We start from the raw sequence: 14,179 nt of genomic DNA, 5'->3' as shown, positions 1-14,179 counted from the left end.
AGAAAACATAGGTGGTAAGCTCCTTGACTTTGGTCTTGGCAATGATTTTTTGAATTTGACACCAAAAGCAAAGGCAACAAAAGCAAAAATAAACAAGTGAGACTATATTCAACTAAAAAGTTTCTGCACAGGAAAGGAAACCATTAACAAAATGAAAAAGCAACCTATGGAAAGGGGAAAAAATTGCAAATTGTATATCTGATAAGGGGTTAATATCAAAATATATAAAGAGATCATAAAACTCAATATAAAAACCCCATACAATCTGATTTTTAAAATGGGAAGAAGATTTGAATACACATTTCCCCCAAAGAATGTATACAGATGGCCAACAGGTACATGAAAAAATGCTCAACATCACTAATCATCAAGGAAATACAAATCAAAACCACAATGAGATACTACTTCACATCTAATAACAGCTATTATTTAAAAGACAAGAAATAACAGGTGAATAGATGTAGAGAACAAACGTATGGACACCAAGGGGGGATGGGGAGGTTGGATGAATTGGGAGATTGGGATTAACATATATACACTAATATATATAGAATAGATAACTAATGAGAACCTGCTGTATAGCACAGGGAACTCCACTTCACTGTACAGTAGAAACTAACACAACGTTGTAAGACAACAATACCCCAATAAAAAAAGAAAGAAAGAAAGAAAGAAATTACCAGGGGAGGATGTGGAGAAAAAGGGAACGCCCATACACTGTTAGTGGGAATGTAAATTCCTTCACTGGTAATGGAAAACAGTATAGAGGTTCCACAAAAAATTAAACATAGAACTATCATACGATCCAGCATTTCCACCACCGGGTATTTATCTTAAGGAAATGAAAAAAGTAACTGGAAAAGATATCTGCACCCCCATGTTCACTGCAGCATTATTTACAATAGCCAAGACATGAAACAACCTAACTGTCCATCAATGGTGAAATGGATAAAGATGATATATATATATATATATACACATATATATATACACACACACATATATGTATATATACACACAACTGAATATTATTCACCCATAGAAAGAAGGAAATCTTGCCATTTGCAACAACATGGATTGACCTTGAGGGCATTATGCTAAGGGAAATAAGACAGAGAAATACAGATACTGTATGATCTCACTTACATATCGAATTTTTAAAAAATGAAGTCATAGGGCTTCCCTGGTGGCGCAGTGGTTGAGAGTCCACCTGCCGATGCAGGGGACATGGGTTCGTGCCTCGGTCCAGGAAGATCTCACATTCTGCGGAGCAGCTAGGCCCATGAGCCATGGCCGCTAAGCCTGGGCGTCCGGAGCCTGTGCCCCGCAACGGGAGAGGCCACAACAGTAAGAGGCCCACGTACCGCAAAAAAAAAAAATGAAGTCATAGATTCAGAGTACAGATGCGTGGTTGCCAGAGGCAAGGGGTGGGGATGTCAAAGGTACAAACTTCCAGTTATAAGTCCTGGGGATGTTATGCACAATATTTGCTAAGATAGTAGATCTTAAAAGTTCTTATCACAAACAAAATATTTATAACTGTATGTGGTGATGTTAACTACACTTGTTGTGGTGATCAACCTGCAATATATACATACACTAAATCATATGTTTTTTTTAATAAATTTATTTATTTTTGGCTGTGTTGGGCCTTCATTGCAGTGCACAGGCTTCTCATTGCGGTGGCTTCTCTTGTTGCAGAGCACAGGTTCTAGGCGCACAGGCTTCAGTAGTTGTGGCTCGCAGGCTCAGGAGTTCTGGCACACGGGCTCTAGAGAGCAGGCTCAGTAGTTGTGGCACACGGGCTTAGTTGCTCCATGGCATGTGGGATCTTCCTGGACCAGGGCTTGAACCCGTGTCCCCTGCATTGGCAGGCAGATTCTTAACCACTGTGTCACCAGGGAAGCCCTAAATCATATGTTTTACAACTGAAACTAATATAATGTTATGTGTCAATTATATTTTAATAAAAAAGAAGAAATTTAACTGAGAAAACTTATTTAAAAAAATAAGAATACCACAGTAATAACTGCTTCAGGCAAAATGAAAATTAGTCAAACTCCAGGGTGAAACAGGATATTTACACAGCCTCAAATTATCTCCCTAAAAATATTTATTAACATGGTGGTTTTAACATATGTCTATAAACTGTGATACTCTTCTCTCCAGGAGATGTATCTCTATTTCCCTCCCCTTGTGTGTATGCTGGACTTCCTTCTAACAGAGTACAGAAAAGGGAAAATAGTAACTTCAGAGTGGAGAAACCTGACAGACACAACCTTAACAAGTCATCAAGGTTAACATCACCACTAATAGCTGCTGATATCATGTACTCCTTGATATGCCACAAGATGCGCACTTCACCTCCATAGTAGTCTTACCAAATATCCTTAACTCTTGTTTAAGCATGAGAAAACATTAGGCAAATGTAAATTGAGGGCCATTCTACAAAATATCCAACTGGTACTCTTCAAAAGGATCAAAGTCATAAAAAACAAGGACAGACTGAGAAACTACCATTTAAACCACAGAAGACGAAAGAGACATGACTGCTAAGTGCAATGGGGTATCCTGGGTTGAATCTGGACATTAATTAAAAACCTGGTGAAATCCAAATAAAGTATATAGTACAGTTAGTAGTTTTGTACCAATGTGAATTGCTTAGTTTTGATAAATGTACTATGCTATGTAAGATGTTAACACTAGGGGAAACTGGATGGAAGAGTATAGAGGAACTCTATCTTTACAAGTGTTCTGTAAATCTAAAATTATTTCAAAATAAAACATTATATACATATGCTTTATCTTTAAGAGTCATTTTTAACCATTCCTTTTACTTCTTTAGCTTCTATTTCCATTCCGCGTCCCTACTCAAACTGATCCTAATGTAATTATGTAATTTTGTACTTAGAAGTTTTATTCACCATCCTTACCACACTTCTCGGCAACATTTGAACTTTTTAATCTCCTGTAAGCAAAAGTTTCTAAATATTAAAGGAAAAAAAAACCTAGACTGAGTTATCATTACAGTTATCAACGAGCACTTGATCAAAACGTCATAACCAACACATTCTGATAACCACTAAAGAACATGTTGCTTTTATTGAAAATGCACTACTTAATGAGAAAATGATGTTGTTTTTTCTCCCAATTAACCCATGTATTTGTGGACGGATATTACTTCTTGCTATAATGAGGTAGCACACCATCAATTCTGTTATTTTTTCTATTTTTTTTAAAGTGATTTAACCCTTGAGAAGCCTTTCCCACGTAAAGAAGTAGAGGGTCATTTAAATTTTGTTATAACAATCTCACTCAATTCCATGAGTTACATGCCAAATCTTGTTTAGTAAAATACTAGTTAAAATATTTTCAGCGGTGTCTCAGCAACACCTCTATCAGAGCCTCCTTCAATTTTCACAAGAGCCAAGAACTGAGGACAGGCACACTGGGTTTGCCATACCTGTTTTCAGGACTGTTCCTGGCTTGGCCCCATGTGAAGCTTCTGCAAGAATCCAGGGTGGTTTTTTTCCTGTAAACAATAAAGACACCGTGAGGCCAAACCCTGTCCACAGGGACCTTCTCAGAGTATAACTGGGGACAAAGCGAAGGGTTTCCTTGAAACTACCCACACACACACACACACACAGGTAGCCCTAGGGCTGCCTCCAAGGACCCTAGATAAGGAGACCCCATTCCAGTGCTCTGTCAGGATGGAGTGGGTAGGGGGCAGGTGTGCGTAGAGGGCGTCGGGCAGGGGAGCGAAGGGGCCGAACTGCTCAACGTTACCGGCGTGCTCCAGCAGTCAAGGCGGCCAAGGGGCCTGGATACCCACCCTCGGAAAGCTGGGAACACACCCCGCGGCCTTAAACGTGCGCGACGTTCTGCGGCGTCCAGACGCTTGGCGACGCAAGCCGTGGAGCGCGGCGGGCACGCGTAGGCGCAGGCGCGCACGCGTAGGCGCAGGCGCGGGGGGCGGTAGCGCGAGCCTAGGAGACGGTTGGTGACTGGTTGAGGCAGGGCGCGGGGGCGTCAGTCCCTGGCCTGCAGGGACGTCGTGAGGCAGCCATTTGAAAGACGCAGCCCTGGGCGTGTGGTTGTCAGGCCAAGCGGTTTGAAGTGAGAGGTTGAGGCAGGGAGGAAGAAGCCACGGCGTCGGCAGCAGCCGGCCGGCGAGCACCCGGCCTGCGGCTCCGTCAGAGCTGCCCGCCGGCAGGGTCTGGCCAGCAGGGCAAGAAGGACAATTTTGGTGAGTGGGTGTTGGGCTGGGACTCGCGGGCCGCTGCGGGTCTCAAATGTATTCTTTTTGTTGTTGTTGTTTTTCCTGACACCCGAGGAAGGGCTTTTCACCACGGACCACCTCGTCCCTTCTTTCCTCTTTGTAGTAGTGCTTTGGGGGAGGGATTTAGGAGAGATAGTTTTGTCACCCGTAAAACTGTAGGCACAGAGCAGCCGTGACATCAGTTAGAGGTTTAGCGCTTGTCATGTGTGTGTAAAGGCCGCTTATGGGAATGTGGTTGGTTTTTATTTCAGAGTATTTTTAGTTTACGTAGTACTTTTTTTTTTTTTGTCTTCTGCCAACTTTCTTACAATTTGTAGGTGAGAAAATGTCTGGCCACGATGACTGGTTTCAGAGTTCTCGGGTCCCTAGCTTTGCCCAGATGCTGAAAAAGAACTTGGCAGTTCAGCCATCAGCCCAGACGGTAACCACACCCACAGGATGTTCCTCGGAAAGTTACAGCTTGTCGAACATGACATCCAAGGTTACTCAAGTGACGGGTACAAACTCCTTTACATTTGTACTAACGCCTACGTTCTTTAAGATTCTGAGATGGCCAGTTAGTTTTGTTGAGCCCCCGGTTTAAATGTTTCCTGGATATATATCCATTTACCTGTGGCCATGTCCCGACTGAAACTTGGATTTGACTCCCATCACAGTAGAAGTCCTTCCCTTGGCTACTGACTTAATCTTTACCACTTGGGTGTACAACCACTTCCAGTGTGTCTTGCCTTTTTGAGGTGAGGCTGTGTCACTCCCTTCAGGAGAGAGGACTGGATTTATACTGGTTTCTATTCCACATATCACTCAGTAGAGTGTTAAGTGTAAAGCAGGGACAGACACACTAAAAATTTGATTGAATTCAACGTGAAAGGTAATATGAAATAGTGAATGGGAAGCAGAAACTAGGTTCTAGTCCCAAATCTGTCTTAATACATTTTAGGCCTTAGTGACATCATGGATAAAACTGGCTTAGAGAGCATCTGAAGACCTTGACATCACTGAAATGCTAGGATCCTTTGATATCACTTAATTATATGACAATGATAGTACTTTGCAAAATAGTACTCTAAAAGATATATACAGTAACAGGTTACACTTCTTTAGTAGTAGAAACTCATTGTTAATGAAAAACACATGTGACTAAATGTGTCTGGAACACCTTCCATTTTAGGAAAGGGTTTGGTGCTTTTGCTTGTCTTATTATTCTTTTTAATTTAACCAAGTTGACAAGCGTAAACATTTATTTTTAGGTAATTTTCCAGAACCATTGCTCTCCAAAGGTCTTTCATCTATTTCAAATCCTCTCCTTCCTCCAAAAAAAATACCTAAGGAATTTATAATGAAATACAAGCATGGAGAGATAAATCCGGTATCAGCCTTGCACCAGTTTGCGCAAATGCAGCGGGTTCAGTTTGACCTTAAGGAAACAGTAACAACAGGCAAGTGCGAAGTTGTATCTGGTTGTTCCAGTACTAGAAAATATTTTCCTATTGAAAACAGTATATAAGTGGTACAAAATTTGATTATCTTATTTATTTGCCTAATGTCGGGGTTAGATAATTGCTAGTATGCCTTGACAAGGGTACTTCAGAAATTTTTATGTTCATACTTCTTTAGCCTTTTGAGCCTCTAAATTTACTCATACAAAAGTTCTAAAATACTGAATTTTAATTTTTTGTGTATGGCTAGTTTAAATCTCATCAGCCTTGTAGATTATTTTCAATTGTAAGTACTTCTTATAGCATAAGTATACTTCTGTAGGGATGTTGAATATTTGGACTCTGATGATTTTATGAGTATTCTGTGGTGATGATGCCTAATGAAAATTATAGTCAAATTTGGCTTCTGAAATTTATATTTCAGAACCTAATTTTTATAAAGTATAAGGGAAAATAGCAGTTACCTGATTGATTCTCTGTCTGCAGCCTTGTCTTTGACTAAATTTCTCCATTCTCTCTTAAACTGTCCCCTGCCAGAAGAATCTGTTAGCACATTGGGCCTGTGGAAGGCTACAGGAGTACAGATTAGTAAAAGATGGAAAGAAGTTTCTGATTTCTTAACCTTATGACTAGTGATTAGAAAAATTAACAGGTGACAAAAATAGGGTCTTAATAATGAAGTGACGTTTTCCTAGGTTCTATCACTGTAGGTTGGATAACTTCATACGATCAATACTATGGACTGAATTTCTGTGTAATTAGCTTTCTGCCATTCTTCTCAGACTGCCCTTGGAAAATGTAAACTATTGGTCACAGTATGAAGAAAACTTATCAGGGCAACTCTTCGTTGAACAAAGTAAAAACTCAAAAACACAATCCAGTGATTGTTAACGATGTGCATTTTATGTGCATAGTACTAGCTGAATAATCTAATTCAGTAGATTTGGTAGAAAAACCAGAGTGTCAATATTTTTTAACAAGCTCTTTAGTATGTATTTAGATGATGATCAAGTTTGAGAACCTGGGGTAGAAACAGGATGAAGCTTAAAGTCTCAGCACTCTGACACAGTACTTATTAACAAATTTGACACATAATATCTCACAAATAAGAATCATCTGGGCCACTTGTTAAAAATATAAAATAGTCTCAGGTTTACTAAATTTGGATTGGAACCCAGGTGATCATGAAGGAAGGAATTTGGGAAACTGAGGTCATAGATGTTAGGAGGAAAACAGTTTACCCTGATGCAGTCTGGAGTTGCTTCTAAATTCTTGATGTACATCTTAAAGAAAAACCCAGAAGCTAATGGAATATGTAAGAAGACAAGATAATACAATAATAATGAGGCTTATGTGGAGTGACACTGTATGTATCCATTTGTAACCAGAGTGGAGACTTAAGTTTCTTAAAGGCCTCCTGTAGTCTGAATACCAAGTAAAACTTGAACCAGAAAAATCTTTGGCTTGTAAATTTAGAAGATGGTTCCATTTCATTTTTCATCAGGCAAATATGAAAACTAGGTAAATGTAACTGTGTAAAGGTAATTTTTCCGGGAATTTTGGGTGACTGGACAGTTCAGTTCTTTAGCATATCTTTTCTTATTATTATTTACGGTTTGGTTTTCCTTGTAAATCCCACACACACACCATAAGGCTGTGATGGCTTGGATTGCTTATTGTGACTCCCTGATAGAAACATAAGATTTCTTAAAAGGGATTCCTTCTGTTCCGGAGCTTATAAGAGTATCAGGGCACTCGGAGTGTAGGAGTTGTTCAACTTCATTGGTATTGAAGTTCGAAAGAAGAGACATGTTGCCAGAGGCTCCACATCTTCCCTCTCATTGGTCATTAGATAGATATTGGGATGCTTACCATTGCCAGGAATTATACAAGGCACTGTCACTCTGTGTGTGACGTGTACTCTAAGCTGGCCCTATTGTTCATGCTGAATCTGGAGCCAAACTGGCTGCTTGAAGGATTCCTCAGAACTAGTTCAGGGGCCCACTCCGCTTTACTTTTAACCTGTATTGGCTCTGCAGAATAACTGGTAGGCTGAGATAGTTTTCTACAGTTGTACTGGGATGTTTTTCTATGTAACAGACATCTTTTGCAAGATCATACTGTGAAGTATTACAGCATTCATTCTGAGTTATTTTTCAAGGTAATGTTATGGGACCATATTTTGCTTTTTGTGCTGTGGTGGATGGTATTCAATACAAGACTGGACTGGGACAAAATAAAAAGGAGTCTAGATCCAATGCAGCAAAATTAGCTCTTGATGAGCTTCTACAATTGGATGAAACTGAACCAAGAATTTCAGAAACATCAGGTAAATATTCTTGATTATAAAGTAGTGTTTATAAAGTGTATCATTTTCCAGAAAGTGTCACCTGAAAGATTTATGTTAATGAAGAGTTACTTGGCAACTACAAGAAGTAGCAGGATTTGAATGATTTTCTTCCGTTGCTGATTGCTGACTTATTTAATAGTAGTTAAAATGCTCTTGTATATTTCAACACCAAAGATGTAAACATGTTGCTGAACTGTCTGATAACTTGTCAGATTGTAGATGGGTTTGAGTCCTGAAACTTAGCTTTCTCTGTAATTTATTGGATTCTTATTATGAACTTAACACTGTGCACTTAATATGTAGAGGTTATTAATGCAATTTTTGTGAAGTTTGCCTATGTTAAATTCGGTAATGGTAGGGTTACTTGAGAAAATAAGGGCCTAAGGTAGCATAGCAAATAGGTTGAGAGTGTAAAGTCCAGAATTAGATTGCTCAGGATTGAGTATTGACCCTGGACAAGACAAGTTGTTTGCTTCCTAAACCTAAGTTTCATCATTTGAAAAATGGAGACAAGGATAGATACCTACTATGGCTGTCATTAGGATTCAGTAAATAATGGATGCAAAGCTTATAACCAGTGCCTGGTGAACAGTAACATAATCAAATGACAGTGGTTCTTATTAAACATTAATCAATTTGAGGAGTATATATGTTAGCATAGTAACCAGTTTTTGTCAATATTTCATTCATGTTAGATTACATTTTGGTTTAGCTGTAAATGAGGCAACTTTAGTAAATAAAAACATTTAAATTTGATTTAAACAGTGACAATAAATTCTAGTTAAATTCAGATCACCTTATGACTGGGCTTTTTTTGTTTGTTTATAACCTATTAATTTTAATATTTCTTTTGTAATACTTTCCTTAAGGTCATTTTGTTCTTTCTCTAAGTTCAGTTCTTATTCTATATATTTTAATTTTTCTGTTGTTTAATTAAAACCATTATTGTTTTGATGTGTAGTCTTTCTCATTGTTTTCAAAATACTGATAGTTTGGATTAAATAAGTACTTAGGAAAGTATTTTGTTAATTTTCATATTTCTGTTCACTATTTTTTAGATTTATTAATTTTTTAGGGCTGGGTATGATAATTTTGGTGTCTTATCCATGCTGGCAGTTTATCAATGGAAATTCTTTATATGTGATTATTTCATAAGCTATCAACCCACCTAGGTATGTCCCCAGCAATATTTTCCCCGTTTCTTTCCAACCGTCACATGCATTCAAATCAATAAATCTATGTTTTGAGGATGTACTAGGGTAAATACTAGGACTGTGATAACTTCCAGGGACTGTGGTAAATACTAGGAGTCTAGAATCAAGTAAGACCCATTCTGTACCCTCAAGGAACTAAAATACTTAGTTGAAATCAAGTTAAAATATATCTACAGAATTTCCCATGCATCTAATTTAATTATCAGAAAATGATATTTATGATTGGCTTCTCATGAAAAATGCATTTCCCCTGAGGGTTTTCAAAATGTTTATCTAGGGCTAGCAAATCTTTTGCCCTGTGGGCCACAATTTTTAGTTTCTAAACATTTATCTTTTCCCTTTTTTGTGAAAAAGTAGCATTTTCCCATCTGCACTGATGCCACTTTTATATTCACTATTGTTTTCTTGAAAAGTGCCAATAGTTCCTTAATGATGACTAAGAGTTCTTTAATAAAAGGTTTTCTCTTGGCATAGAGCCTGGAAATAATTCAATTAGGTCGTCTTTTCCCTTATAATGAACTACATTTTCTTCTTTAAAATGTTTGTCCTAGACAACTGAGCTTAACTATTTATTTTTCTTGTGAAGAGATATGGAAGGTAAGTATTGAGTATTTATTTCTTTTCTTTGCTGTTAATGTTATATTTGTTTTTCTAGTCTCCTCCCTATTTATAATGTAAAAATTTTAAAACTTATTTTTAATTTTTTCAAAATTCTGAACTCATCAGAATTATTTTTCATGTATATCTTCTTTCATATATTGTACATGGTGTTTTTAAAAGTATATTCTTAGTTTTTTGTTAACCATATAAATACTTTTTTGCTCTGACTCTTTTCAAGAGCAGTATGCTTAATGATATTATGTTAGGTTTTGAAAATCTAACACTTTTTGACACAGTGATTTAAGAATCTGGCTCTGTGTTTATTTTAGTTCAATACCCCTTAAAAAATCATTTAATAATGTAAAAGTAACGTAAACTTTTTGTAATGCATGTATTTAAAACGTAAAAATTACCAAGTTAACCATTTTAAATGTACAGTTCAGTAGTGTTAAGTACATTCACTTTTTTGTGCATCCAATATCCATAACTGTTCATCTTGCAAAACTGAAATTCTATACTCATTAAACAGTTACTCGCATTCCCCCCTCCACCAAGCGCATGGCAGTTACCATTCTACTTTCTGTCTATATTAATTTGACTTCTCTAGGTACCTCATTTAAGTAGAATCATACAGTATGTGTCTCTTTTGTGACTGGATTATTTCACTTAGCCAGTTTATCCATGTTGTGGCATGTGTCAGAATTTCCTTCCTTTTTAAGGCTGAATAATAATTCTATTATATGTGTATACCACATATTGTTTATCCATTCATCTGTTGATGGGCATTTGGGTTGCTTCTCCTTTTGACTATTGTAAATAATGCTGCTATGAACATGGGTGTACAAATATCTCTTTGACACCCTGCTTTCAATTGTTCAGGTTTTATACCCAGCAGTGGAATTGCTGGATCATATGGTAATTTTGTATTTAATTTTTTTGAAGAACTGCTGTATTGTTTACCATAATGGCTGCACCCTTTTACATTCCACCCACAGTGCACAAGGGTTCCAGTTTTTCGACATCCTTGTCAACACTTGCTATTCTTCATTTTTTGATAGTAGCCATCCTAATGGGTGTGATATCATGTCTCATTGTGATTTTGATTTGCTTTCCCTAATTATCAGTGATGTTGAGCATTTTTTTCATGTGCTATTGCCCACTTGTATATATTCTTTAGAGAAATGTCATACTCATGTCCTTTGCCCATTTTTGAATTGGGTTGTTTGGTTTTCTTTTGAGTTTTAGGAGTCCTCTGTATATTCCAGATAACAATCCCTTATCAGATATGTGATTTGCAAATATTTGCCCCTCTTTTGTGATTTGCATTTTTACTCTGTTAATAGTGGCCTTTGAGTCACAGAAGTTTTCAATTTTGAAAAAGTCCAGTTTGCCTATTGTTTTTATTTCCTATGCCTTTCATCAGATTCAAGAAATCATTGCCAAGTCCAATGTCATGAAGCTTTTTGCCCATGTTTTCTTCTAAAGGTTTTATAGTTTTAGCTCTTACGTTTGGGTCTTTGATCCATATTGTGTTAATTTTTGTATGTAGGGTTATCTGAGGGTCCAACTTCATTCTTTTGCATGTGGATATCATGTTTTTCCAGCATAATCTGTAGAAAAAGACTGTCCTTTCCCCTATTGAATGGTATTGACACCTTTGTTGAGAATCATTTGACCACCTTTGTAAGGATTTATTTCTGCCCTTTCTATTCTATTTCATAGGTCTATAAGTGTCTGTCTTTATGCCATTGCCACACTGTTTTGATTAACGTAACTTTTGTAATTAAGTTTTGAATTCAGGAAGTGTGAGTCCTCCAACTTTGTTCATCTTTTTCAAGATTACTCTATATGGTGTTTCAAAATGCAGACCAACTTGTACAGTCACATTTTCTTATTTATTGAAAGCATTTGTGCTTGATAAACAGGATTTAATATCTTTAGTTTTCATTTCACTTGATCCTCACTGAGTAGATGGAAAAAATCCATCTTTCTCTGAGTTTTTAAAGTTCTGCTTATTTAAAGTCCAGAGTGTATATATCTAACTATAGTCAACATTTACTTAATTAATGTGAACCCCAAGATGACATTGTCAGTCTTTCTTTGCTAATTTCTATGTTACAACCAGTTTCTCATTTTACTCAAAATGAGGTCCAGAGTAGCAGTTCTGTTTTCTTTCTTTGTCTTTATGAATGATTTCTTGAGAGATATTGACTACTTTAGTTGAACCTTTGCTCCTGGACCCTTCTCATTTAAGCTTTCCTGATCTTTTATCCCTTTAGTTTAGTGTCATGTTCTTTTCTTGTTCTTCCTGGATTTCCCAACTTGGGAACCAAATTGGAAAGCTATTGCAAAGAATGGGACTAAAAGCTTAGAAAACTTTGAATGAAGTATTCCCCTACAAACTACTCTGATAAAATAGCATTAAAATGGTAATTTTTTACTTACTAACTTTTTGGTAGAATATTAAGTTTAAATGTTTTACCTAGTATTATTGTAAATATAAAATTGTTCATAAGCATTTAGAACAGGGTTTCATTTTTACCGGTTTTCAGAATGTTGAATCTATTACAAAGCAAGCTATATAGTAGCATAAGAATAGGGCACCCAGAAAGGTATTTGGTGTTTGTAGAATTGATTTCAATATAGGAAAGACATTTAGCAAGGCTGAGCTAATGGATAATAGATGGCCTAGAGTTGGCAGAAGTATACAGAAAAGATAATCATTCTTGGATCGCTGTTTTATTACAGAGTAGTATGATACCTGCTCTTTGGAACATTTGATGTTTCATTTTTCCTTATGTTTTTGTTTTATTTACAGGTCCCCCTCCTATCCCTGCAGAACCTATTGTTTCACCTGAACCAGTATATGTTTCAAAAGTACATTATGGAAGGAAAGTCCTTTATGATAATTTTTTTTTTTTTAAGAAGATATTTGAGGGTAGGAATTTATTAATTAATTTATTTTTGCTGTGTTGGGTCTTCGTTTCTGTGCGAGGGCTTTCTCTAGTTGTGGCAAGCGGGGGCCACTCTTCATCGTGGCGTGCGGGCCTCTCACTGTTGCGGCCTCTCTTGTTGCGGAGCACGGGCTCCAGATGTGCAGGCTCAGTAGTTGTGGCTCACAGGCCTAGTTGCTCCGCGGCATGTGGGATCCTCCCAGACCAGGGCTCGAACCTGTGTCCCCTGCATTAGCAGGCAGATTCTCAACCACTGCGCCACCAGGGAAGCCCCTATGATAATTTTTAAAGAAGATTAACCCAATTAAAAATTATAACAGCATATAATTAAAATATGCATAGGTATGAAAATGTACATTAGTATTTTATTATTCAAACCTGTCACACTTCAACAAAGATGAGTATTTCCTTCCATACTCTGCTAAAAATTAGAGAGATAATAAAATTGGAGAGGAACTATTGAAGAAGTGGTTTCTTTCCTATAAAGAGATGGCTTATCAATATCATATAACTGCTTTTTTGAGAACTCTTTGCTTCGGTGGGCCGGTCATTAATGAAATCCAGTGGCTTTCTGGTGCTTGATGGCTGGGGTATTCATTTCAAGTAATCTATTCACTTTCTTTTAATGTTAGTTATTTGTCACTCAAGCCCAAAGAAAACTATAACTGCAATTGAAATTACTAGTTATGTGACCTAGGACCAGTTACTTCTCTGTACACCTTAATTTCTCTGTCTATAAAATAGCTACAACAATAATTACCTCATAGGGTTATTGTGAGGATTAAATTAATTTATGCATTTAAAAAAAAACGTGATCAGTGCCTGGCACACAGTAGGTGCTCACTAAATAGTAACTACCATTATTTTAACATTTTATTATATTCAACATTATGTAGATTAGTGTATACTTTTCCCATTAGATTGTGAATCCCCTGAAAGGCAGGAAATTATCCTTAATTTCTACATTGCCTTCATAATAGTAACACTTCAGACTTCAGAGTGTTTGTGCAACTAAAGTGAAGAACAGCATTTCTTTCTTTGTCTTTTCCAGGTCTGAGGATTAGGATTTATGCCTTTTCAGGTTTGGTTTTCCATTGTCTTTCAGAGACAGAAAAAAAGCTGCATTTGTGTGCTTGTTTGGAGTAAAACGACCAGACCAGGGAAAATAGGCATATTCAAAAGGCAAAGTCTACCAATAGTTAAATATAGTCAGTCAGATATAGTCATTTACCCTGATAGTCATAGGAATTGATGAACAGAAGGACAGTGAGTGGTCAGTCCAACAGCAATGATTTCTTAATATGAGAAGGGACTCTAGTGTTTCTTTTCAGCCTCTGTGG

The 14,179-nt window shown here is 37.1% G+C and overlaps 1 protein-coding gene across 1 annotated transcript in view; it reads left to right on the top strand.

Annotated features, from left to right (window-relative positions):
• Positions 1-3,515: 3,515 nt before the first annotated feature.
• The window catches only part of ADAD1 (adenosine deaminase domain containing 1), a 46,114-nt gene continuing 35,450 nt past the window's right edge, over positions 3,516-14,179 (top strand). The window contains exons 1-4 of the mRNA XM_089911535.1: positions 3,516-4,779; positions 5,533-5,721; positions 7,883-8,050; positions 12,704-12,771. Coding sequence (XP_089767661.1) covers positions 4,608-4,779; positions 5,533-5,721; positions 7,883-8,050; positions 12,704-12,771 — 597 coding nt within the window. The 5' untranslated portion in view covers positions 3,516-4,607. The remainder of the gene's footprint in view (positions 4,780-5,532; positions 5,722-7,882; positions 8,051-12,703; positions 12,772-14,179) is intronic.

The sequence above is a fragment of the Delphinapterus leucas genome, chromosome 5 (genome assembly GCF_059928025.1).
Source record: "Delphinapterus leucas isolate spDelLeu-1000000601 "Yukka" chromosome 5, BTC_Dleu_Yukka2, whole genome shotgun sequence".
Taxonomy (NCBI): domain Eukaryota; kingdom Metazoa; phylum Chordata; class Mammalia; order Artiodactyla; family Monodontidae; genus Delphinapterus; species Delphinapterus leucas.
The sequence above is the reverse complement of the archived record's forward strand: the minus strand, read 5'-3'. Positions and strand labels throughout refer to the sequence as shown.